Genomic DNA, 24170 nt, shown 5'->3' on the forward strand with positions numbered 1-24170 from the left:
TTTTCACAATCATCTCTAGGGTTCACAGAGAACGGTCAGAAAAAGAGGAAACATCCAGTGAGCGGTCAGTTGTGTGGACGAAAATGCCTTGTTGATGTGAGAGGTCAGAGGAGAATGGGCAGACTGGTTCCAGATGATAGAAAGGCAGCAGGAACTCAAATAACCAACCAGAATCTCTGAGGAACGTTTTGAAGGCAAAAGGGGGTCCAGCCTTTTACTAGCAGCTTAAATTATTGGCCAGACAGACATCCTGCTGTGAAATGCCCCTCAGGAGAGCACTGTTGTGTGAGATCAGTGCTTCTGTGACTGTTTTGATGAGTCAAGGTGTTCATGTAATCCAACGAAAGTCAATTATTTTGATCAAAATTGTCCAAATCAGCCTTCAATAATGACACGAGACTGGACTCAGAAGTGGATCTTTAATATGTTGTAAAGTGTATCACAGTCACGATACATACCAGTACATTCACACCTCTAGTTTTCAGTCCATATCGTGCAGCCCTGTTGCTCAACATGGCAAGTCAGCAGCGAAAAGCATGGATACAAATGTGGTAGTGACCACTGACCCTCGTCTGCACAGGTAATTCAGTCAGGCTTCACGGAAGCTGAGGAAAGTAGCCCTTTATAGCAAATTCACAGTGCCTGTCTCAGTTCTCCTCACGTTTGGAGTCTTCTCTTGCGGTGCTGTCGACGGCCCTGGTCCTGGATGCCCACCGGTGGCTCAGGGGTCAGCAGGCCGTCGCACAGCTGCTGGTACACCAGAGTGGAGTCTGAGGCGACCGCGCATAGCAGCATGGGGTGTCCTCGGTCCAGTATACACCTCAAGCTGAAACAAACGGACGAGAGTCTGACTCGATGAGGAGAGCGTGTTCTAACGGAGTTTGTGGAGCATGTCGGTCGAGGTGAACTATTACTTCTGCTCATATATCAAAACTATAATGCAATCCACATACTTTAAAGCACAGGTTCCCAAGCCTGGTCCTGGAGAACCCACTGCCCTGCACATTTTAGTGCTTTCCTGGTTTGCAACACTCCCGTATCAAGTTGTAAAGGGCTTGTTAATGAGCTGATTAGTTGGTGTATTAGCAGGGGAAACACTAAAATTGGAATTGGAGCTACATTAGGAGTGTTAGACTAGGATTGGAGCTACATGGATCCAGGAGTGTTAGACTAGGAGTGGAGCTACATGGATCCAGGAGTGTTAGACTAGGAGTGGAGCTACATGGATCCAGGAGTGTTAGATTAAGGCTGGTGCTACATGGATCCAGGAGTGTTAGATTAGGGTTGGAGTTACATGGATCCAGGAGTGTTAGACTAGGATTGGAGCTACATGGATCCAGGAGTGTTAGATTAAGATTGGTGTTACATGGATCCAGGAGTGTTAGATTAAGGCTGGTGCTACATGGATCCAGGAGTGTTAGATTAAGGTTGGTGCTACATGGATCCAGGAGTGTTAGATTAGGGTTACATGGATCCAGGAGTGTTAGACTAGGAGTGGAGCTACATGGATCCAGGAGTGTTAGATTAGGGTTACATGGATCCAGGAGTGTTAGACTAGGATTGGAGCTACATGGATCCAGGAGTGTTAGATTAGGGTTGGAGCTACATGGATCCAGGAGTGTTAGATTAAGGTTGGTGCTACATGGATCCAGGAGTGTTAGATTAAGGTTGGTGTTACATGGATCCAGGAGTGTTAGACTAGGATTGGCGCTACATGGATCCAGTGTTATGGATTGGCGCTACATTAGACCTTGTTCAGACTGCCAGCCCAAATCGGATTTTTGGCATATCCAGATGGATCGTTTATATTCTGGACAGCAACAATACACATGAAATCCAATGTTTGCAAATCAGATCCAAACCACATTTGGAAGGTGGTTTGAAATGTAATTCCAGTCAGATTTTTACAGACTGCTCCATTCAGATTTCAAAGGATTGGAGAGCTTACCTCCAATCCTAGTTTATCACACCTGATCCATGTAATTGAAAGCATCTGGATAGAGTCAGGTGTGCTGGATCTGAACTCTCCAGGGTGGAAGATCTCCAGGACCAGGACTGAGCACCCCTGAAATAGTGTGACCAAACTTTGGTTTTTGGAGGGAAAAAAAAGGACATTGGGGGCAGGAGGGCAGCAGACTGTAGAAAGCAAACATGAAAGTAAAGTTAAATCCAGGAAATTTAGAAGTTTTGGATGCATCTTTAAGTCCCAAATAGACCCTAATGGTCACTCTAATTGAAAGACTAAGGAAAAAAAAACCTGATGACGTATCTCGAAGGTAGGACGAACTTCTGAAAAACTACAACTGCTCTGGGTGGATTTCTGGGGATTTGGAGATAACTGGGGAGAGTGGTTGCCTCAAAATGGCTTGACAGATGAGCAGAACATCGAGCATAAAGCTCACAATTGCAGGGCAGCCAGCTATCTAGATACCTCAGTTTGGCTCTTTGGTTAGGAATAATCAATGAATATCAGAGCCTTCATGTTTTGGCCACTTACTCTTTGTGGCTGACCGTCCTATGAGCAGGCAGTGGATAGACCACTCGGACCAGTTCTCCTTCCTTCTCACGGCCTTCCAGCAGAACCACCTGCAGCTCCGGGCAAGCTACTCCCACCACATCCTCCCAGCCACGAACTGCAACACATTTCAGCCTTGACATCCTGGTTGCAGTGAAAATACTGTCACATCATTGCAGAACACTTCGGCCGTCTCTCACCTTCGGTCAGGTTTAGGTAAACCAGGAATGCCGCGTAAACCTGAGCACCATCACCCACATCCAGATTCATGAGGTCTTCATACTGAAAGGGATTCCAAAATATCAGAAGATACACACAGATACACACGAACTGACCACTTCATAAAGTCCACCTCATTGTTTCTACACTCACTGTCCACTTTATCAGCTCCACTTACTGTATAGCTGCACTCTGTAGTTCTACAGTTACAGACTGTAGTCCATCTGTTTCTCTGATACTCTGTTACCCTGTTCTTCAGTGGTCAGGACCCCCATGGACCCTCACAGAGCAGGTGCTATTTGGGTGGTGGATCATTCTCAGCACTGCAGTAACACTGACGTGGTGGTGGTGGTGTGTTAGTGTGTGTTGCGCTGGTGCGAGTGGATCAGACACAGAAGGGCTGCTGGAGTTTTTAAACATCTCAGTGTCTCTGCTGGACTGAGAATAGTCCACCAACCAAAAATATCCAGCCAACAGCGTTCTGTGACCACTGATGAAGGACTAGAGGATGACCAACACAAGACCTTACACCTACAAGGTGGACCGACAAGGTAGGAGTGTCTAACAGAGTAGTAACTCGTGGTCTCAGTGTAGCACGCTGTGGCCTCGATATATTAATTCGTGACCACGCCTTATTAAAAAAACAATCAGCAAGTCACTTTAGTGGCTCAGTGTAAGCTGTGTACACTAGATAGCCAAGAGATGAAGCCACCTGTACCACAGAAACTAAAACTGACCACAGGGTGCTGTTTAATCCAGCTTGAATGACCCGCTGTGTTGTCTTCGTCCATCCCTGCTTCTCTCGGGGGCGCCCTGCACAGACGCGGCTGTGTTCCAATTAGCGCACCTGCGCCCTACATGTAACGTTAAACGTCGCACGTCAGGGTCTCTTCGCAGCGCAGTGGTCTCATTTATAAGAGCACCCTATCAAGACCTTCTAGGGCTCGAGTGCGCGGATTGGAACGTGGCCCTGCGTTGCCGTCTGTTGTTATGCTTCGTTTAAAAACTCGCCGTGTGGAAACACGCGTGCAGGCCAACGGTTCCGAAGCTATACAGTTGTCATCTGCATATTTTATGCGTTATGATTGACTCTTAATTAATCAATCAATCAATCAATTATAAATGAATTCTTGTTGCCTGTATTTGCATAATGCCTAGCGAGTATGTTACAAAAAATAGCAAATAATTCACAAAACACTTTATTTAAGACAAATACAATTAATAGATGGGAGGACATAGGGTGATATGAAAAATCATACTCATGTACAACTGTATTTGACCAAATCTGGCAAAAGAATTTAAATAAAAACAGAAACATACAACCAAATAGATAACACTCTGAGCTTAGCACATATACAATACCAGTCTCTTTCAGCCTTGCCACAGTGAAAGGTCTTTTAGAAAGTTGACACTAAATGCCAGTTATACCCTCTCGTAGTCTAAAATACATCAATTTCTTATCAGTAAAAGCAGTTGTCCACTGTCATGTGCAAGCATGTGTCATTTTAATGACATTATATCAGAATATTTAAGATGAAGAGGCAATGGGCACAACTGTCCACTCTTTTAAAAAAGATAGTCCTTCAAGGCTCCATAGTAAAGGCAATGGTCATGTTCAGAACCACAAGTTCTATACAGAACCATTTCATGCTGAAATGGATCCTCAGATTGACGGAGAATGTGTTGTATATGGAACCATTTCAGCATGCAACGAAGCATTTAAGCCTACACAGAACTCATGGTTCTAAAGAGAACCATTTCCTTTTGCAAAAGAAACCCTGAAGGTCCACCTTTGTAAAGAGTCTAGTACATTCAGACATTGTAATACTCTGAACATCACAGCGAGGGTGGTGTCGAGTCTGAGGAGAGATCGTGCAGAACTGCGCCATCTGCTGGTCGCGTTCAAAACACTTTTCATCGCCGTTCGTTTTGCAAACATTTTTTGACAAAGGATTAAAAATCGAGCCGAAACGTCTGTGAAACAGTCAGTAACTTCTGTGGAACAACATACAATCGCAGCAGCTACGTGTACAATATAATAGCAGAATCCTCTGCTGGTGACATAACTGTGACGGTACGATACAACTGGACTACAAATCCCATGGCTCGGTACGGGCGCCGCATCGTGGGTTGTGATCACGTTGACGTCATCGGCGCGCCAGACTTTGTAGTCCGTTTTGGGGAAACGCTTGTAGAAACTGTATTTCTGTCTTCACTGTCATTAAATCGTTCAGAACATCAACCTAGTGTAAAATATGAGTGAATATAGGGGCGCAGTATTTTTTTCAACTGGTTATGTGCATCAAATTAAACTCTTTTAAATTCAGATAGCAGACAACGGTTTTTTCCCCGATATATGACAGTCAAACTAACAGGTACCTAAAGGGGCCCCGCTTAAAAAAAACGCAGCTTAGATCAGCAAGCATTTCATGCTGGTTTAAACTGGTTTATGCTGGTCTGTTGCTAGTTTAATTGGTCACTCAGCACGATCATGCTAGTTGACCAGCACACCAGCATCCAAAACACAACATATGATGGTTTGCTGGTGACAAGGCATGCTGTGGGGAGTACTGCCTCACGAGTCTGTCATAATTCACAATTTTGTCTCATCCGTTTGTGTTCTGGTACTACAATACCCAGCATGCATTACCCAAACACATGCAACCATTGGGAGCTCAACAAATCCTGACTCCTTAGCCACGGATCTAATTGCTAAAATTACATCTGTTAGCAGTGATGTAGCATAATTATTACTAAATGAACAATTCATGTGAAGAATTAGCAGCCAGCATAAAAAAACAAAAACAAAAAAACAAAAAGCCCACTCCAATGACCGACATGTAGTCAAAATGTGCTTCCATCTTCAAGTTACATCATCAGAAGGGGCTCTACTTGTACCATAGTGGTTGGGATAGTGTAGTGAATAACACCTCTGCCTTCTATGCTGTAGACTGGGGTTCAGCCCCCACCTGGGTAAACACCCTAGCCTATACTGATAAGAGTCCTTGGGCAAGACTCCTAACACCACCTTGGCCTACCTGTGTAAAATCATCAAATTGTAAGTCGCTCTGGATAAGAGCGTCTGCCAAATGCCGTAAATGTAAATGCTTGAAAAATAAGAGCAGGCGTGTTTACAACAGATGTAGCAATGGATATATTCTTTGTTTTGCCTATAGCGTCACTTTAATATTTTATATGCAGATGGTTTGCCTAAGCCAGAGGTCTCCAAGGTGGTCTTCATTTTATCCTCCTGGAAGTGAAAAAGTATACATTATTTTAAAAATGCATCATGAGGAAAATCTGTAGAAACATTCACGCATTACAAACTGACCTTCTCGTCTTCTGTAGGTAAAGCTGCACGAGCCAATGCACAGCGAAAGGCCAGACGAGCGCCAACGCTACAGCGATAGGAGACGTGTCCAGTGGCCACCAGTGAAGTCTCTATCAAAAAGACAGATAAATAAGCAAAGAAACGTGTTTACTGTTAAATACAGGAATATTAGATGGAAATGAGCAGGTGAGTCACGATAATCAGGCATGATTTGTGAGAACACTGGAGTTTGTTTTACAGCACTGTTCCTCTGCCGTTTCAAGGTTGGGAACTCGTGTAAACCAGTTTGGAAGTTTACTGCAGCTCAGCCGTACCTTCTTCACTGAGGCTGAGTGAGGATCACACTCCAGAGGGAATGTTTCAACCTGAGAAAAATAAATAAATAAATAAATAAACTGAATTTCTTCTTGTTAAGACAGCGTCTCCAGAATAGAACTGAAAATGAAGAGTTGGAGGCATTATTCAGACGTCCGTTCTAGTAGCAAAATATCAAAATATCTAATATGATGCTGGAACTCTCATTAGTAAGACATCTTAGATGTTTCCGGAATGATGAACAGAACTGTAGAAGATCCTAAAGTGACAGAAAAAACACTAGAACACCATGAATGTTCTAAAAAACAAAAAGAACATCCACTAAAATTAATATTCAGAACAGAGTTCTAAAAACAAACATCAAGAATAAAGTTCTGATCAAATTAATATCGACAATGAAGTTCTCAAAAAATAATATCTAGAATGAAGCTCTTAATAAATTACTATCCAGAATAAAGTTCTAAAAATGTAATATCTAGAATCAAATTCTAAAAAAAACCTAGAACAAAGTTCTTAAAAAATTATCTACAACAAAGTTCTAATAAATTAATATCTAGAATGACGTCCTTAAAAAATAATATCTAGAATGAAGTTCTGATACAATTATTATCCAGAATGACAATCTTAAAAATATTATCTAGAATGAAGTTATAGTAAAAATTAATATTCAGAATGAAATTTAAAAAATATCTAGAATGAAGTTCTAATAAAATGAATATGCAGAATATATTTAATAAAATATATTTCCGGAATAATTATTATAGTAAAATAATATCTAGAATGAAATTCTAATGGAATTCATTTTTAAGGTAAAACTTTAAGAAAATTAATATCTAGAATGACGTTCTACAAAATGTATATAGAGTGTGAAATTTAATTTAAATGAAAATTAATACCCAGAATAAAGTTCTAATAAAATTCATATCCAGTATGAAATCATAATAAAATTAGTATCTAGAATCAAAAATTGCTAATTATATCTAATTTGATGTAATCATTTCTTGTTGCTTTTAAAAACCTTGAAATATTAAGTAAAACAACCGACCAGACGCAGATCGGCTCACCTGCGCTGCAGTCCGAGTCTCCAGCGTGTTCAGCCTCTGCAGAACACTCCGCATGTCGTCCTGTAGTCGTGACAACGCCGCCGCAATCTGTGTGTTTACACAGCACTTATTTACCACCGGACTCGTCTCCACACACTGCGTGACGTCTTGACCGCTTAGTGTCCCAACAGCATCACAGATCAGACGAGTTCCTGCTGAACTGCATCCTGAAACTGGTGGAGAGGCAACATCCAGACATATTATGATTGCTTACACAGAGTAAACAAGCAAGCTGTGCATTCTGGTAATAATAAATATTTATTAGGCAGCATATTTACAATATTAATTTAAAATATATGCTGCAGATTACAAAAAAAAAAGACCAAAAACATCCTATTTGTTTTTATATTGCAGTATTTAATATTACAAAAACAACAAACAAATTATTAATTTTTTTTGTTGTTGTTTATTCAGGACACCTTTCATCAGTCAAGTTTTACGTAAAGCAAAATTTTAATTCAATTTGAAGCTTAAAGTTAATAAAAAGTTATTTTCTACTTTTATACTGTTGACCTCAGCGCAGCTTTCAGCAATATTTCTCATGATTTGATACTTTCTAATACTTTAATACTGATAATGTTGGACCTTGCCCTGTCTTGGGTTTCCTACTATCTCAATATTAGTCAGCAGCACGTCTCTATTGAGAATCATAAGTGTTCTACTGCGTCTATTGGTGTCCCACAGGGCTCCGTTCTAGGACAGCTACTGTTTATCATATACATGCTGCTACATGGACATATATTAAATGCTGCTATTGCTGAAGTTTTCCATGTAACACAGACAACCAGTTTGAATTATACCACCCTGTAGCTCTGTAATACTGCACTCTTTTGGCTAGTGCTGAAAGATGAATCCTTTTTATATCAAAATCACAATTTGAGAGAGTACAATTTTCAAATTTTCAAAGTAGTTTTAATTATGGCCTATATTATTAATATCATCATAATTATCTACCCCAATCTATTTGGGATACCTTTCATCATTTAAAAAATGATATACACTCACTGGTGTTCAGTTGCTTGTTAAGGTTTGTACCTAATAAAGTGGCCAGTGAGTGTAACTGCAAGTGAACTGATCTTAAATCTGGTTGATATATCTCACTTTTCTCATTTTGAAATTGTTGAATGTTTCATTTTATGTAGTAAAATTACTCTGTTGGCAGATAGCTTTGCTTGTTTTAAGCATTATTCTGGATAAAAGTTCAAATATTTTAAACGAGACTTAGAAATAAAAGCCTCCTAATAAGAAATAGTAGAAATGTTGAATACATTTCAGATGTTTTTAATCCAAAATCTTGTCTGATTGTAATTTTAATGTATAATAATATACATAATTTATATATATATATATATATATATATATATATATATATATATATATATATATAAAATGTATGTGTGATAATATACATACATTATATATATATATATATATACACACATAAGCTCTTTTACAGTAATTTATTACAAAACTAGGCTTACTGTGCATGGTGAACCAGCCTATAGTGAGTATTTGGGGTACTAAGACTCTTGCAGACCATCTAAACATCACAACACAGATTAATCTTACAGTAATTTTATATTCAGTGCATAAGGCTGTGCAGTGGAATTAGCTATAGAGTAAATACAGTCAGTAAAGGACAACTGAATAGAACATTATTGACAAAAAGGAGACCCCCACCTCCTCCTCTGCTTACTGAGACCCTTTCAGACTGTACTGGTCCAGCTGCCGCTGGGTTTGGGAGAGAGGTGTCCTGCTGTTTTCCATCCTGGCTCCCTCCTGGCTCTGCTGGCCTTTTGGCTTCAGCCGCCCTGGATGCTGCCAATTGGACCCTGGAAACCCCTGAACCCTGTAGGGACCATCATAAACCATCACACACACTCATAAACCCTCACAGTCCCTCATTTATATCACTCTCCCGTGTTACGACGTCGTAAACAAGTCTCACTCTCTCTGTCTAGGAAGAAAATCACAAGACCTTTAAAGCTGCCCAAGTAATGGGTCATTCCTTGTTTATCATTCTGCCAAGTGTCTATCAAGAGCCGTATAAATAAGCACCCTGGCTGACTCTAAGTGAGGTTTTTTTTTATTTATTGACATCAAAATAAAAACCAATGGCAAGAAGGTGCAAAGTGTAATCTGTTGCTCTGTATAGTTTACACTGCTCTTCTTAAGGTCACCAATGATCACCTTTTTGCTACTGAGTCAGAAGCTTTTATACTGTTGACCTCAGCTCAGCTTTCAACAATATTTCTCATGATTTAATATTTTCTCTTATGCATGTTACTGATAACATTGAATGTGCCTTGTCCTGGGATTCATCCTATCTCAATGACAGACAGCAGTATAAGAATCATAACTGTTCTACTGTGTCTATTACTATTGGTGTCCCTCAGGGCTTCATTCTAGGCTCACTACTCTTCATCATATGCATGCTGCTACATGGCCATATATTATGCTGATATTGCCAAAATTTTCACTGTGACGCTGATGACCAGTTCAGAATATACCACCAACTTCCAGTTCTGTGCATTCGGCAAGCGACTATGACAAATGACATTTTGTTGATATTCTAAGCGAAAATAACTTGCAGTAAAGTGGTTGCTATGGCATTACAGGTGGTTGCTAGGGTGGTCACCCTTGGGGATTGATGGGTTATTGCTAGGTGGTTGCTATGGTATCACAGGAAGTTGCTATCAGATCACAGGTGGTTGCTATGGGGTTGCCATGGTGTTCCAGGTGTTTACTATTGTTTTGCTAGGTGGTTACCAAGGAGTTCCAGGTTGTTGATAAGATATTGCTAGGTTGTTGCTATGGTATTGCAGGTGGTTGCTAGGTGGTTCCTGTGGTATAGCATGTAATTGCTACCAGCTCTCAGGTGGTTGTTATGGGGTTGCTATGGTGTTGCATGTGTTTACTGCATGTGTATTGCTAGGTGGTTGTCGCTAAGGTATTGTTGCTGTGGTTTTATGGGTGGTTGCTAGGGTGTTGCAAGGTGGTTACTGTGGTAACTCCTGGGAATTCATGGGTTGTTGCTAGGTGGTTGCTACAGGAAGCTGCTTTTAGATCTCAGGTGGTTGCTATGAGGTTGCCATGGTGTTCCAGGTGTTTACTAGTGATTTGCTATGTGGTTGCCAAGGAGTTCTAAGTTGTTGTGAAGCTATTGCTAGGTTGTTGCTATTGTATTACAGATGGGTGCTAGGGTGGAGCTAGCTGGTTGCTCTGGTATCCTCAGTGGTTGCTAAGAAACTTTGGTTCCTGGGTATCATGATGAAGCGGTTAGTCTTTTCAAATTTTTCCTAGACATTTTTGTGCACACTTTCTATTGATATTTTTCTATTGATATTGCTATTAAATCTGCTACAGTTTTTGCACACGCAGCCAATGTAACTAATATATCTCATGTTGAGTTTGTAGCTCATTTTAAGACTAATAACTTATTGATTTCTACACATTTTACCAGTTTTAAGTAATTTATCAAGTAAGGTGTCTCACTATATTGGTAGATGTTTGCTTGTTTTAGGGGATATGCTTAAAATGAAAAATATCTGGCAGTATAGTGAGATAATTTTACTGGATAGAATGACTCAAAACAAGTAAAAAACATTTGTGTGACGAATCAGGAAGCGAGAAAAAGGGTCTGCTGGCGTATTCCGGGAGTGTTAACCCATGAAAGCATTCCAAGGCTTCAAAATCCACACGAGTAGGAATTCTGTGGTGACAATCGTTTGTTCCAGGCGGCGTCTGATACCTCTCTGTCTGCTGGATGTTCCAATGAATCACTGTAAACGTCACTGATGGAGTCATCGCTCTGCTGGCTCTGCTCGCTGACATCATCTGGTGGGAAATACAAGATCATCAGTGAGGTCATCACTGAAAATGCACAAGTTATACTGATGACCGGACTTCCCCCCCATGTTTCCACAAAATTCATGTTCCAGGTGGTTGCTATGTTTTCTACACTCTTACAAAAGATGGTTCTTCAGACTGAGGGAGAATGTGTTGTACATGGTTCTATTTAGAACCTTTTGGAAAATGTCTGTATATCACCAAAAGGGTTATTTTATTGTTATAATGTCAAGTTTGTTACTTTATAGAATAGTTGGTGCTTTATAGAACCCTTTTCAAAAATAGAGAACCTTCTACAGAACATCCTCTATCAATCTGAAGATTCATCTTTTTTAAGACAGCTTAAAGTTTTGTAAACATGCTCTGGTACACTCTTAAAAAAGGTGGTTCCTTGTGGGTTCTTTAGTAAAGACAACGGTTCTGTTTAGAACCATGAGTTCTATAACACACTTAAATGTTTCTTTGTGTGGTGAAATGGTCCTTCACATTGATTTTGAATGTGTTCTACATGGTTCTATATAGAATCTTTCTGAAAATGGTTCTCTACAGCACCAAGAAGGGTTATTTTATTGTTATAATGTGACACTTGTGACACACGATAGCAGAACCCTGGTACTCTACAGAACCATAGACAACACACTCTTCCTCAATCTGGAGAACGTTTTTAACATGCCAAGAATCATTTAAGCATGAAGTGGTTCTACGCAGAACTCATGGTTCTAAACGGAACCATTGCCTTTACTAACAAACATATATAGAGCGATCTTTTTTAAGTGAGCAGACAGTTTGAAGTTTAGAAAACATGCTATGGTACAGTCTTAAAAAAGGTGGTTCCTCATAGGTTCTTTAGTAAAGACAGTGGTTTGATTTAGAACCATGAGTTCTATAGAGAACCATTTCATTCTGAGATGGTTCTTTGCATAGTGAAATGAGTCTTCAGACTGGTGGAGAATGTGTTGTACATGGTTCTTTATAGAATCTTTCTGAAAATGGTTCTGTATAGCACCAAGCAGGGTTCTTCTATTGTTATAATGTCAAGCTTGTAACAATAGCAGAACCTTTTGCTATTCAGAACCATATGTGACACATTGTTCGTAATTTTTTCACCACGCAAAGAACCATTTAAGCACGAATTGGTTCTCTATAGAACTCATGGTTCTAAATAGAACCAGTACCTTTACTAAAGAACTCTATCTTTTTGAAGTGAGTAGGCCTTGTATGTAACTCTGGAGGTGCTTGTTTATGGTAAACAATGATCTAGTCTTGACCTAATCTGGCTTTACTATACTTAGAACTGCTCTACTATCACAGCATGTTGTTCCTGAAATCCATCCACGCTTGTCCTCCTTTACCAAGAGCAGAGTGTAATAGAGCGGTCCAGGTCAGTACCAGTGATGTGGTCAGCACAGGTATAAAGGTCAGAGTCCAGGCTGTTTTCTCTGCTGCAGGCCAGCTCCTCCTCGTCCTCCTCCGTGTTCAGGGAGCTGTGTGTGCTGCTGGTTTGAGAGGAGACGCTGTCTGTGTATGCATTGCCATTACAAACCAGCAGTGACCCTGTACCGGCCTTTTCCACCACCACTGACCTGTTCACGTCTGGAGAAAAGGGCAGAACTGTGGTATATTCCTATAGATCAGCGCTGAAACCACGAATAAAATTAGACGTTTTTTAATTGCAATTACTGCAATTAACACGTTTAACGTTATCACAGCAATTACAGCATTTTCAGTGTTTATACAACAAAAATGACCTCTTTAATTTTAAATAACCCATAAACAAAAAAAGTCTCAGAGCATAAACAACCACCTGGCTTCAACCAGCCATTACTATATAAACTGTAAAAAGTTATGAGGGTTTTGCTAGGTGGTCGCTATGTTAACCCTTGGGGATTGATGGGTTGTTGCTAGGTGGTTGCTATGGTAACGCAGATAGTTTGCTATCAGATCTCGGGTGGTTGTTATGGGGTTGCCATGGTGTTTAATAGTATATTCCCATGTGGTTCCTAAGGAGCTCCACGTTGTTGCTAAAGTATTGCTATGTAGTTGCTATAGTATTACAGGTGGTTGCTATCAGATCTCATGTGGCTGCTATGGGGTTGCCATAGTGTTCCAGGTGGTTACTGGTGTATTGCTGGGTGGTTGCTATAAAGTTTGAAGTTGTTGCTAAGGTATCGCAGGTAGTTGCTATTAGATCTCAGGTGGTTGCTATGGAGTTGCCTTGGTGTTCCAGATGTTTATTACTGTATTGCAAGGTGGTAGCAATGGAGTTCCAAGTTGTTGTTAAGGTATTAGTAGGTGGTTGCTGGTTGTATTACAGGTGGTTGCTAGTTGGTTGCTCTGGTATCCTCAGTGGTTGCTAAGGCACTTCAGTTCCTAGGTATCAGGATGTAGCGGTTAGCATTTTCAAACTTTTACAAAGTGGATAATGTCTGAGTTGGAATAAGAGGTTTATATAAATGAGTTATTCAATTTCAGGATGTCAAACATTCCTACATTCATTTTTATGAGAAAAATGTGTTTTGGATGAATGCTGTATAAAAAAAAATCATACATCTGATTCAAAGAGCACAAGTATAGAATAATGGTAATAATAATAATAACATTATTAATAAGCAGAAGAAGAAGAAACACTAAGTTTTCCCAACTTAATTCCCTATATAACTAGCGATGTAATTTATTATGTCATTGTTTAATAACAGACTGATAATTATGCAATGTAAACTGAATGTATAACAATAGTAACTGAAGTGGTTAATTTCAGACCTTCACTACTGTCCTCCAACTCCACATCATCTTCTCCATCTTCATCACCCTCCTCCTCCTCCTCCTCTTCATCACTTCTCTCTGCTTCTACAGTCAAACAAGATAAATCTTTCAGTTTTAAACTAAAGTCTCATTTTCTCTTGTGGCTCAATACAATCAAATCCTCTCAGCAATGTTCCAATATCTAAAGCCTTCCCAGAAGAGTAGAGGCTGTCAGTTTAGCAAAGGGGGCAAACTCGCTATTAACACCCTTCATTTCAGAAGAAACACCAGGTGAGCAGGTGTCTACACACTTAAATAAGAAGTACAGTCACCAATTGCCAATAATGCAGGTCTGCTGGTCACTTCATCGTCCTCATCTTCCACTACTTCATAAAACGGTTCGAGCTCGTCCAACAGTTCAGCTACTTCTTCTGTAACCGGCATCGTCTCCAAGATCTGAAATGATGCAGTGAAGTAAGTTTATTCAAGTATGATCTACAGTTAGACTGCTGTATTCCCTGTTAGCTGCGTCCTTCATCTCTGCATTAGATTAATGATATACAACAAACACCTGATTCAGTACAACAGAGCCTTTAAAGATATATACAATATTACAACTTACAGCTACTCAAACTACTCTACCAAACATCTCACCAGCTGGATTTCCTGAACGTATTCCTTCATGGCTTGTTCCTTTGTCATGTCTCCTAAAGCCTTCCATGCATCCCTATGTGTATATACACATATCTAGAAGTTACATAGATTTAACATTTACAGTTGCATGCATAAGTTTGGGCACCCCTGGTCAAATGACACATTTTGTTGATTTTCTAAGTACAAGATAAGTGAACACATCCTTGACAGAGAACACTGAAATATGGTATTTTTGCACATTTTAATGCATAATTTCTAATTATTTGCTGTGTTAAAAAAAGTAAGACAGAACATATGTGTGAAATGTGACTTAACTCTTGTGGAAAAAAAGGGTTTTGCTAGCTGGTTGCTATGGCAACCCTAGGGGATTGATGGGTTGTTGCTAGGTGGTTGCTATGGTATTACAGGTGGTTGCTAGGGTGTTGCTATGTGGCCTCTATGGTATCGCAGGTAGTTGCTATCATATGTTTATTAAAATCTCTGTAGAGGACGCGTTCACTTATGGCATTTGACCAGGGGCGCCAAAACTTTTGCATAATGACTACACAGTCCATTAAGTTAACACACAAACAAAAACAATGACTCCCTCTTTGGCTTTACCAGTCAAGGCCCATACATACTCAGGTTTCCCAGGTGGTTGCAAGTGTTGCAATTGCTGGGTTGTTGCTAGGCAGATATCTCAGGTAGTTGCTATCCGATCTCTGGTGGGTGCTATGGGATTGCTAAGTGATTGCCATGGTGTGCCAGCTGGCTACAAGAGAATAGCTAGGTAAGTGCAATGGAGTTTCAAGTAGCTGCTGAAGTATCGCTAGGTAATTGCTATGGTATTCCAAGTGGTTGCTAGGGTGTTGCAAGGCAGTTGCTACGGTATCTCCAGTGGTTACAAGGGTTTTGCTAAGTAGATGCTATGGTAATCCAAGTGATTAACAGGTTGTTGCGAGGTGGTTGCTATAGTATCGCAGGTGGTTGCTATGTGGTTGCCATGGTGTCTCGTGTTTATTAATGCATTGCTAGGTGTTTGCAATGGAGGTCCAAGTTGTTGTTGAGGTATTTCTATTGGGTGGCCATGGTGTTCCAGGTGGTTGCTAGGGTATAGCTAGGTAATTGTTATGGAGTTTCAAGTAGTTGCTGAAATATCGCTAGGAGGTTGCTATGGTTTTGCAAGGCAGTTGCTATGGTATCCCTAAGGTACTTAGGTTCCTAGGTATTATGAAGACCTAAGAGTGGTGCATAAACTTTAACAAAATGTACAATTTCAAAGGGTTGAGCTTTCCTCCATTCATTCTTAAAAAAAATCTATGAATCCTGTACAAACATCATACATACATCCACTTGGCACCCAAACTTTTGCATATGACTGTATCACTGTGCAAACACAGTCCATCAAGTTAATACACAAGCAAAAAATGACTCACCATTTAGCTTTACCAATCAAGTCCCATGCGTTGGGTTTCGCAGTGTTACACGGTCCGACTGTTGCTTGCTTGTAGTAACTGTAAAACATAGCCAGCATGTCTTCAGACGGCTCGAAGGTACCTGTGGAGAACAGAGAGGGTGACTGAACTGCTGACCCCACCAACAGATCCTGACACTCCAACAGCCTCGAGACAGCTGGTCTGGTGTTAGAAAGTCACTAAAATCCCTGTGTTCAAGGCCAAAGCCTCAGCGTCAGCCTCCACCAGCACCCTTATATGTGGGTCCTATACAAGGGAGACCCTTTAAGTCTCAGATTGGCCCCTAAAGCCTCCTCCGGACCCACCGTTCCCACTCCAAACAGGGCAACCCCTCATTTTCTCAAAATAATGTTAATATCTCAAAATAAATGACAATTTTGTCTCAAATTAATAAAATGCTTATGGTTTAGTGCAGTAGCCCAGCGTCATCTGAACATTCTGCTCTTCCAAAGACAATAAATATACCACCAAATATCAGTTTGAAATAAGGGATGCAGCGATACCACTTTTCCCTTCCTATATCGATACTTGATCCTTGAGAACCTTTGAAGAACCATAATTTTAAGTGCAGAAGAACCCTTTTTCGGTGCCATAGAGAACCATTTTCAAAAGCATTCTATATAGAACCATATACAGCATGTTCCCCATCAATCTGAAGAACCACTGCGCCAGGCAGAGAACCATTTAAGCATGAAAATGGTCCTTCAAGTGTTCATGGGTCCATACAGAACCACTGTCTTTAATAAAGAACCTTTGAAGAACCAGGTAGTGCCAAAAGGGGTTTTTCTGCACTTTTAAAAATCTGCTTCTTCAAAGGTTCTATACAGGACCGTATACAACATGTTCCCCATGTGTATAAAAACAAGAATAAAGTTGAAGTTATGATTGAAATAGAAAGGCTCTATGAAAACAAATTTCTGGGTGTGATAATTGATCATAAATGATGTTGGAAACAGCACATAAATAATGTAAAAACAAAAAAATGTCTAAAACTATTGTGATATTATATAAAACTAAAGATATCTTGAATCAAAATTGACTCTATATACCGTACTGCTCCTTCGTAGTTCTGTGGGGTGGTATGGGGGACACATATAAAACCAACACCAAACCATTTTCATGCTATGAGAACTCGATCAGGCAGTTATGAACCAACCAATAAACTATTTATTCAATTACATGCTTTAAATTCAGTGATACAGTCAACCTTCAAAAAACCCACAGCAAGGATGAATATAAAAACACATGTATATCTTTCAAAGGCGTTTGTTTGTGGAATAAGTGTGATAAGGAACTAAGACTGTGTAAACGTTTAAAAAATAAAGTGCTAATGATCATTATTATGTATGAAACGGTCTGAAATGTTGATTTTCTTTCTGTTGTGATGTTACTCTGGATTGTTTAAATGCAGGATTGTACCTCGTATCTCCAGAATGGCAACTTTCCAGGAGAAGGAAAAAACCTAGTTTACTTTCAATGTAAGTCAATGGAACCAGACGGATTTTCAAGTCATTTTGGGCCGTTTCTTTTGGTCCATTCATCAAGAAATTTCCATACAATGTAAAGGCCAACATGCATATTCGAATTATGATAAAAACAGAAAATTGATTTAAAAAATGGAGATACAAGGTTTCGTACTTCCATTTTTGTCATTTATTCGTTTCTGGCAAAATTTTAAAATACGTGTTATCCATCTCAAACTATTTATTGATACAAAAGCCAACAGCAGTGGCGGGTAAACCCCAACAAAACATCTCAATGTCTCAATAACTCGTCATGCGCCCTTCAGCATCAATTCCAGCTTGACAACGACGTCTCCAGCTGTTCACCAGTCGACTCGTTGTCTGCTGAGGCACGGCGTCCCACTCTTCTTGAAGTGCGGCCCTCAGGTCACTGAGATTCTGGGGTACAGAGTTACGAGCCTCTACACGGCGACTCAGCTGATCCCATAGATTTCTAAGGGATTCAGGTCTGGAGAAAGTGCAGGCCGCTCCATTTGAGGTACCCCAGCCTCCAGCAGCCATTCCCTAATGATGCGACCTCGATGAGCTTGGAGCATCGTCATCCATGAAGATGTGTTGTTCGTGCAGAGGCACAATGACTGGATTAATGATGTTCTTCAGTAGTTTGGGCTCGTCACTCTACTGTTCTCAAAGTGTAGGGCAGTTCTGTATTGACTGGACACACCTGCCCACACTGCAACACCACCACCACCACCACCTCGCCGTTAAGCTCCTTGTTAGAGAACAGCAAGTTGTGCAGAAAGTACTGAAACACTGAACAGCTGGACATTCAAAAGTTTAGAGGAGGTCACGTTAAGTTCACCTGTAGCCAAACATCCCTGACTTTTTGTGAGTAGTGTGTATATACATACACATTTAATGCAAGCATTCAGATTTGAATGTATTGGTTGTATGTTATCAGTCAATGCAGTGCCCCAGTAATAAGTCAATATTTTGAGAAATGATTCAGTATTAGAGGGAAACTGTAAATGAGATGTTTCCTTTAAGGTGGCCTATTAGTGCATTTGAAGTTCTTACCATCTTCAGGCAAACTCCTCATCACTTTAACAGCTGCTTCAAACCTTCTCTCGTCAACGGTTTTATCATTTTCCATTGCCAAACGACACAAAGTCCATCTGGAAGAAAGGAGACTGACGCTGACACGCAGCAGCCAACACCTGATGCTAAAATACATTTGTAATAAATGTCTTACTGCTCTGGCAATAGTTTATAAGCAAGTATTTAGGTTGTTTGCATAAAGGAAGGAAAACTAAGGGAAATCTGTTTTCTCCAAATGTTTTAATGTCTTGGTGTAAAAGGTAAAATTGTTCTAAACGGCATATAAACAACTCACCACCCGCGCGTTGCCCATTTACTGCAAAGCCGGTGTTTGGAACGAGGCACTGGATTAAAAACGAATGGCCTCTTGGGAAATGTAGTTTTATTTTCACGGCAAGCGTCCACGATGCGCAAGAAAACGGGGAGCTTCGCTCCTACAACACCCACAGCGCCTTGCGGTATGGCCGCCCACGACCAGCCATACAGACAAATCCCACAGATTACAGCAGGTTTATTTATTTTTTGTTTATTTTACTGACTGAGTAAAATAAATAATACGTCCTTTTGTTGTGGTCATTTACTCTAATATCACCAATCATGCTAAATAATATACATATTATTATTATTATTAAATATTTGTAGTATTTGTTTAATCTGGACTACAATAATGATTTTTTTTACTTTCATCGGTGTTTTTTCCTTGTTTTTGTTTTTTTTTAATACTTTCAGGTTTAATATTTTCCCGTTTTATTTAAGGCCATCCTTAAACGCCTGCAGAAGTGCTAACGGTCACAAATTTAACCAATTTTATTTTTAAAATAATGAATAATACACTTTAGTTTTGTTTAAATGTAAATAAATAAGTAAATAAAGCATGCTACTGGACCTATGTCAGGAATTAGTCGTTTTAGGTCGATAGAATCCCTAAAATGAAGGATTTAAAAATAAAGAAATCGCCAGGTCACAACGCCTCCAACCCAGCGTTGCTTTTCCCATCGCTGATCGCAGCGCGCTCTACTCTTATTGGACGAACCTAACGGAGCAGCCAATCAGAGCGCAGCGCGTAGGGCGCCGCGTTGAGCAAATGGAGAGTCCGGCCGGTCTGTAAATGAAAGCAGAGGAGGAGGAGGAGGAGAGAGACAGACAGAGAGAGAGAACGAGGGGGAGAGAGGGAGAGAGAGAAAGAGAGAGAGAGAGAGGAGCGGAGACGGAGGGATGTAAAGATGGCAGAGCTACAAATGCTCCTGGAGGAAGAGATCCCGGCTGGGAAGCGAGCTCTGCTGGAAAGCTACCAGAACCTCTCCCGGGTCGCCGAGTACTGCGAGAATAATTATGTGCAGGTAAGGATTCGGGTTCTGGTTCGGGCGTCCGCGTATCCCTGAAAGATGTTGCTGTTCGCTGCTCTTCTTCGCCTCACAAGCGATAATTGGGCCCGGGTATTATTACATTAGACCGCGTTTGCATCGAATCGGCACGCCGGGTTTTGTAGCTCGAGCTCGGATTTGGTGGAGTATTAACACCCCTCAGCCCCTTCCATGCTCTCTTTCTCTCTCTCTCTCTCTCTCTCTCTCTCTCTCTCTCTCTCTCTCTCTCTCTCTCTCTCTCTCTCTCTCTTCTCCTTTTTCTCTTTTTTCTCTTTCTTTCTCTTCTCTTTCTCTCCTCTCTCCATCTCTCTCTCTCTCTCTCTCTCTCTCTCTCTCTCTCTCTCTCTCTCTCTCTCTCTCTCTCTCTCTCTCTCTCTCTCTCACCCTCCATGCACACACAGCAAAGCTACAATGCTACCCTGAGGGTGTGTCTGTCATTCTTTCTGCACTGCATGCAAGCCGAGGCTGCAAAACATGGAAAAAAATCCAAAATGCAGCACAGCATATGTGCCAGGTTGGCTCGCATCGTGGTTTAAAGGTAAATGCAGTCGCCTGGTGGTGATGAGCACGGCTCATTTGCAGGCAGCAGCTGGGAACTGGTACTGCAAGTCATAGCACAAGCTCATTTCTGCATGGCAAACAAGCCCTGGCTGATGCTTACAGGCTTTATTATCATAACCCCAGCCAACATCAGCCCCCCCCTCCAAAAAAACGCCCATGTTCACGCCTGGCACCCCTTTACGCTGTGGGAATGTGGGAGTGCAGTGGGGTGGCCATGCAGATGACCCCAGCCAAACTTGCACAGCGGATAATAAAGGCGTGTGGTAAAGGGACTGGGTTGCATTTGGCATGCATCAGCTCATGAGCCCTCCACGCCGAGCCCTGTGGGTAATGGAGTCTGTCAGCAGAGCTGTGTCATCGCCGCTGTGCTGGTTGCTCGGTATCCTGGATGCCCAGCCGTGTCGTAATCTGGATTACACCTGTCTGGATTGGAAGCCGTCATGCAGTCAGAGGAGGTTTACCTGTGACCTCCTCATGTCTGAGAGTCGCTCAGATTACGCAGGCAGACTTGTGTGCGTTGGCTTGGATGAGCAGGCGAACACACTTACAAAGGATGGTTCTTCAAGGGTTCTTCAGTAAATGCGATGGGTCTGTTCAGAACCACGAGTTCTGTGCAGAGCCGTTTCGTGCTTAAATGGTTTGCATGATGAAGTGCTTCTTCGTAACAATGGCAAAACCCTTTCTGATGCCATAAAGACCCTTTTTTTTTTTAAAAGGTTCTATGTAGAACCGTATACGGCACATTCCCAATGAATCCGAAGAAGCACTGCACCAGGCAGAGAAACGCTTAAGCATGCAAATGGGTCTTCAAGTGTTCATAGATCTATGTAGAACCATTGTTTTTTTAATAAAGAACCTTTGAAGAACCAACATTTTAAGTGCAGAAGAACCCTTTTTTGGTGCCATAGAGAACCATTTTCAAAAGCATTCTATATAGAACCATATGCAGCATGTTCCCTATCAATTTGAAGAACCACTGCACCAGGCAGAGAACCATTTCAGCATGAAAATGGTTCTTCAAGTGTTCCTGGGTCTACACAGAACCACTGTCTTTAGTAAAGAAGCTTTGAAGAACAATATAGCACCAAAAAGGGTTCTCCTGCATGCTTAACAAATATGCTTCTTCAAAGATTCTATATAGGAGTGTATAAAACACCTTCCCCATCAGTCTAAGGAACCACTGCACCAAGCAGAGAACCGTTTAAGCATAAATAATGAAGAACTTTTGAAGAACCAACATTTTAAGTGCAGAAGAACCCTTTTTTGGTGCCATAGAGAACCATTTTCAAAAGCATTCTATATAGAACCATATGCAGCATGTTCCCTATCAATTTGAAGAACCACTGCACCAGGCAGAGAACCATTTCAGCATGAAAATGGTCCTTCAAGTGTTCATGGGTCTATACAGAACCGCTGTCTTTAATAAAGAACCTTTGAAGAACCAGGTAGTGCCAAAAAGGGTTTTTCTGCACTTTTAAAAATCTGCTTCTTCAAAGGTTCTATACAGGACCGTATACAACATGTTCCCCATCAATCTGAAGAACCACTGAGCCAGGCAGAGAACAATTTAAGAATGCATATGGTTCTTCAGGTGTTCATGGATCTATGTAGAACCATTGTCTTTAATGAAGAACCTTTAAAGAACCATATTTTTTAGGATTGCAGAAGAACCCTTTTTGGTGCTGTATAGAACTATATACAGCACATTCTCCATTAATCTGAAGAACCATTTCACCATGCAAAGAACCATTTACAATCATTTGAAATGGTTCTGTATAGAACTCATGGCTCTAAATAGGACTATTGTCTTTACCAAAGAACCCTTAAAGAACCATGTTCTTTAAGAGTGTAGGCTAATGAGCAGCTAAAGCCCTGCTTTTCAAATACACAGTCCTCATATGCTTTAATGTAGGGATGCTCGATGATATCGGAGTCAAGCGATGGATATCGGAGTCAAGCGATGGATATCGGAGTCAAGCGATGGATATCGGAGTCAAGCGATGGATATCGATGTTTAGATTCGGACGATATTTAAACTGATATTCAGTGATGTATTTATCATACTCCACAAGAAATGATGCTCTCTAATTCTAATCTGGTTGTGTGCAAACGTTTTGGTGCCCCTGGTCAAATGGCGTTGTGGACTGGACTTTTCCAACTATGTAAAAAATAAAGAATGACAAAAATAGAGATACAGGGATTTGCATGATAGAGAATATATATTTCCATATATTTTTCAAAAGTGTGTCAAGTTTGTAATACACTGTCTGACCACTTTATTAGGTAGACCTTGCTAGTAAAAGGTTGGACCCCCTTTTGCCTTCAGAACTGTCTTAATTCTTCATGGCAGACTTTCAACAAGGTGCTGGAAACGTTCCTCAGAGGTTCTGGTTGGTTGTTTGAGCTTCTGTTGCCTTTCTATCATCTGGAACCAGTCTGCCCATTCTCCTCTGCCCTCTCACATCAACAAGGCATTGTCGTCCACACAACTGACCGCTCACTGGACATTTCCTCTTTTTCGGACCGTTCTCTGTAAACCCTAGAGATGGTTGTGTGTGAAAATCCCAGCAGATCAGCAGTTTCTGAAATACTCAGACCAGCCCGTCTGGCACCAACAACCACGCCACGTTCAAAGCCCCTTAAATCCCCTTTCTTCCCCGTTCTGATGCTCGGTCTGCACTTCAGCAAGTTGTCTTGACCACCTCTACATGCCTAAATGTGCTGGGTTGTGGCCGTGTGATTGGCTGATTAACTATTTGTGTTAACAAGCAATTGTACCTAATAAAGTGGGAAGACCTATCCGCAGCACCCGGGGAGCAGTTGGTGGTTAGGTGTTTTGCTCAAGGGCATTTCAGTTACATACTGTCTCCTCAGGGGATCAAACCGGCGACCTTCCGGTCACAGGGATGGTTCCCTAACAATCACAGTTTCTTTTTCTGTGATGTTTCTTGTCATTATGTGCTCAGATGTTCCAGATGAGTTTTTGAGGATGTTCTGATGGATCAGTGCATTCACATAACTAGGTTTGGGTAAAACAGTGCAGGCCAGTGTTTAGACCTGTTGTATCTGGTGTTGTAGTCTAGTCTGAAGTAGTGACTGTATTAAAAAGTCCTTATGGGGAAGTCTATCCATTCACCAGCAACAGAGTCCCTGTGCAGTTATTCCAGTCATATAGGACCAGGATACTATCCACCTATACTATACTATACTATACACCTGAAACTGACAGCCAGTCTAAAAAACAATCGAAACCACATAAATAGTTTGCTAAGAAAGCATTTTTCTTGTTGTTGCTACAAGCGCACATCTCCACAGCAAAAGAAGCCATCAGGCTAAATGGTTCGTTTCATTGAAGGGCGGAATTTCTCATAAAGCCACCACCGCATTAGGGGTTACTATGACAACTATTGAGATCACTATGACATCAAAATATTGGAAGTTGGAAATATCAGAAGATATTTGCCCAAAAAATGATCAGCACTGGGCAGACGCTTAGATTTGA

General features: G+C 40.9%; 3 protein-coding genes across 7 annotated transcripts in view; 1 reads left to right on the top strand and 2 right to left on the bottom strand.

Moving 5' to 3' along the window:
• Nucleotides 1-400: 400 nt before the first annotated feature.
• tsen15 (TSEN15 tRNA splicing endonuclease subunit) lies at nt 401-3716 on the bottom strand. The gene is made up of 4 exons (XM_017703353.2): nt 3472-3716; nt 2716-2797; nt 2498-2633; nt 401-826 (listed from the first exon to the last, which is right to left on the bottom strand). The coding sequence occupies exons 1-4, from the start codon at nt 3523-3525 to the stop codon at nt 658-660; spliced, it is 441 nt and encodes a 146-aa protein (XP_017558842.1). The 5' UTR covers nt 3526-3716; the 3' UTR covers nt 401-657.
• Nucleotides 3717-5864: 2148 nt separating this feature from the next.
• acbd5b (acyl-CoA binding domain containing 5b) lies at nt 5865-19149 on the bottom strand. Of its 2 annotated transcripts, XM_017703423.2 has the most exons (13): nt 19039-19149; nt 18723-18820; nt 16144-16264; nt 14729-14801; nt 14407-14530; nt 14093-14179; nt 12722-12925; nt 11235-11320; nt 9164-9332; nt 7445-7656; nt 6380-6430; nt 6066-6175; nt 5865-5984 (listed from the first exon to the last, which is right to left on the bottom strand). In XM_017703423.2, exons 2-13 carry the CDS (start codon nt 18796-18798, stop codon nt 5972-5974), a joined length of 1326 nt encoding a protein of 441 aa, XP_017558912.1. In that variant the 5' UTR covers nt 18799-18820; nt 19039-19149; the 3' UTR covers nt 5865-5971. The 2 variants fall into 2 exon arrangements, with proteins under 2 accessions (XP_017558912.1, XP_017558915.1); XM_017703426.2 differs by lacking the exon at nt 12722-12925.
• A 728-nt stretch (nt 19150-19877) lies between these two features.
• abi1b (abl-interactor 1b) overlaps nt 19878-24170 on the top strand; it is a 31198-nt gene continuing 26905 nt past the window's right edge. For all 4 annotated transcript variants that reach the window (XM_017703427.2, XM_017703430.2, XM_017703428.2 and 1 more), the window contains exon 1: nt 19878-20083. In XM_017703427.2, coding sequence (XP_017558916.1) covers nt 19967-20083 — 117 coding nt within the window. In that variant the 5' untranslated portion in view covers nt 19878-19966. The remainder of the gene's footprint in view (nt 20084-24170) is intronic.

The sequence above is a fragment of the Pygocentrus nattereri genome, chromosome 2 (assembly GCF_015220715.1).
Source record: "Pygocentrus nattereri isolate fPygNat1 chromosome 2, fPygNat1.pri, whole genome shotgun sequence".
In the NCBI taxonomy this organism is placed as follows: Eukaryota; Metazoa; Chordata; class Actinopteri; order Characiformes; family Serrasalmidae; genus Pygocentrus; species Pygocentrus nattereri.

Coding starts and splice junctions, on each gene's coding strand:
- acbd5b (XM_017703423.2), bottom strand. CDS start 18,798: ATGGAAAATGATAAAACCGTTGACGAGAGAAGGTTTGAAGCAGCTGTT. Junction 9,333..11,234: donor AACATCCAGCAGACAGAGAG/GTATCAGACGCC, acceptor TGGTCCCTACAG/GGTTCAGGGGTTTCCAGGGT. Junction 6,431..7,444: donor AGACTCGGACTGCAGCGCAG/GTGAGCCGATCT, acceptor TATTTTTCTCAG/GTTGAAACATTCCCTCTGGA.
- tsen15 (XM_017703353.2), bottom strand. CDS start 3,525: ATGGACGAAGACAACACAGCGGGTCATTCAAGCTGGATTAAACAGCAC. Junction 2,634..2,715: donor TTACCTAAACCTGACCGAAG/GTGAGAGACGGC, acceptor AATGTGTTGCAG/TTCGTGGCTGGGAGGATGTG. Junction 827..2,497: donor AGGACGGTCAGCCACAAAGA/GTAAGTGGCCAA, acceptor CGTTTGTTTCAG/CTTGAGGTGTATACTGGACC.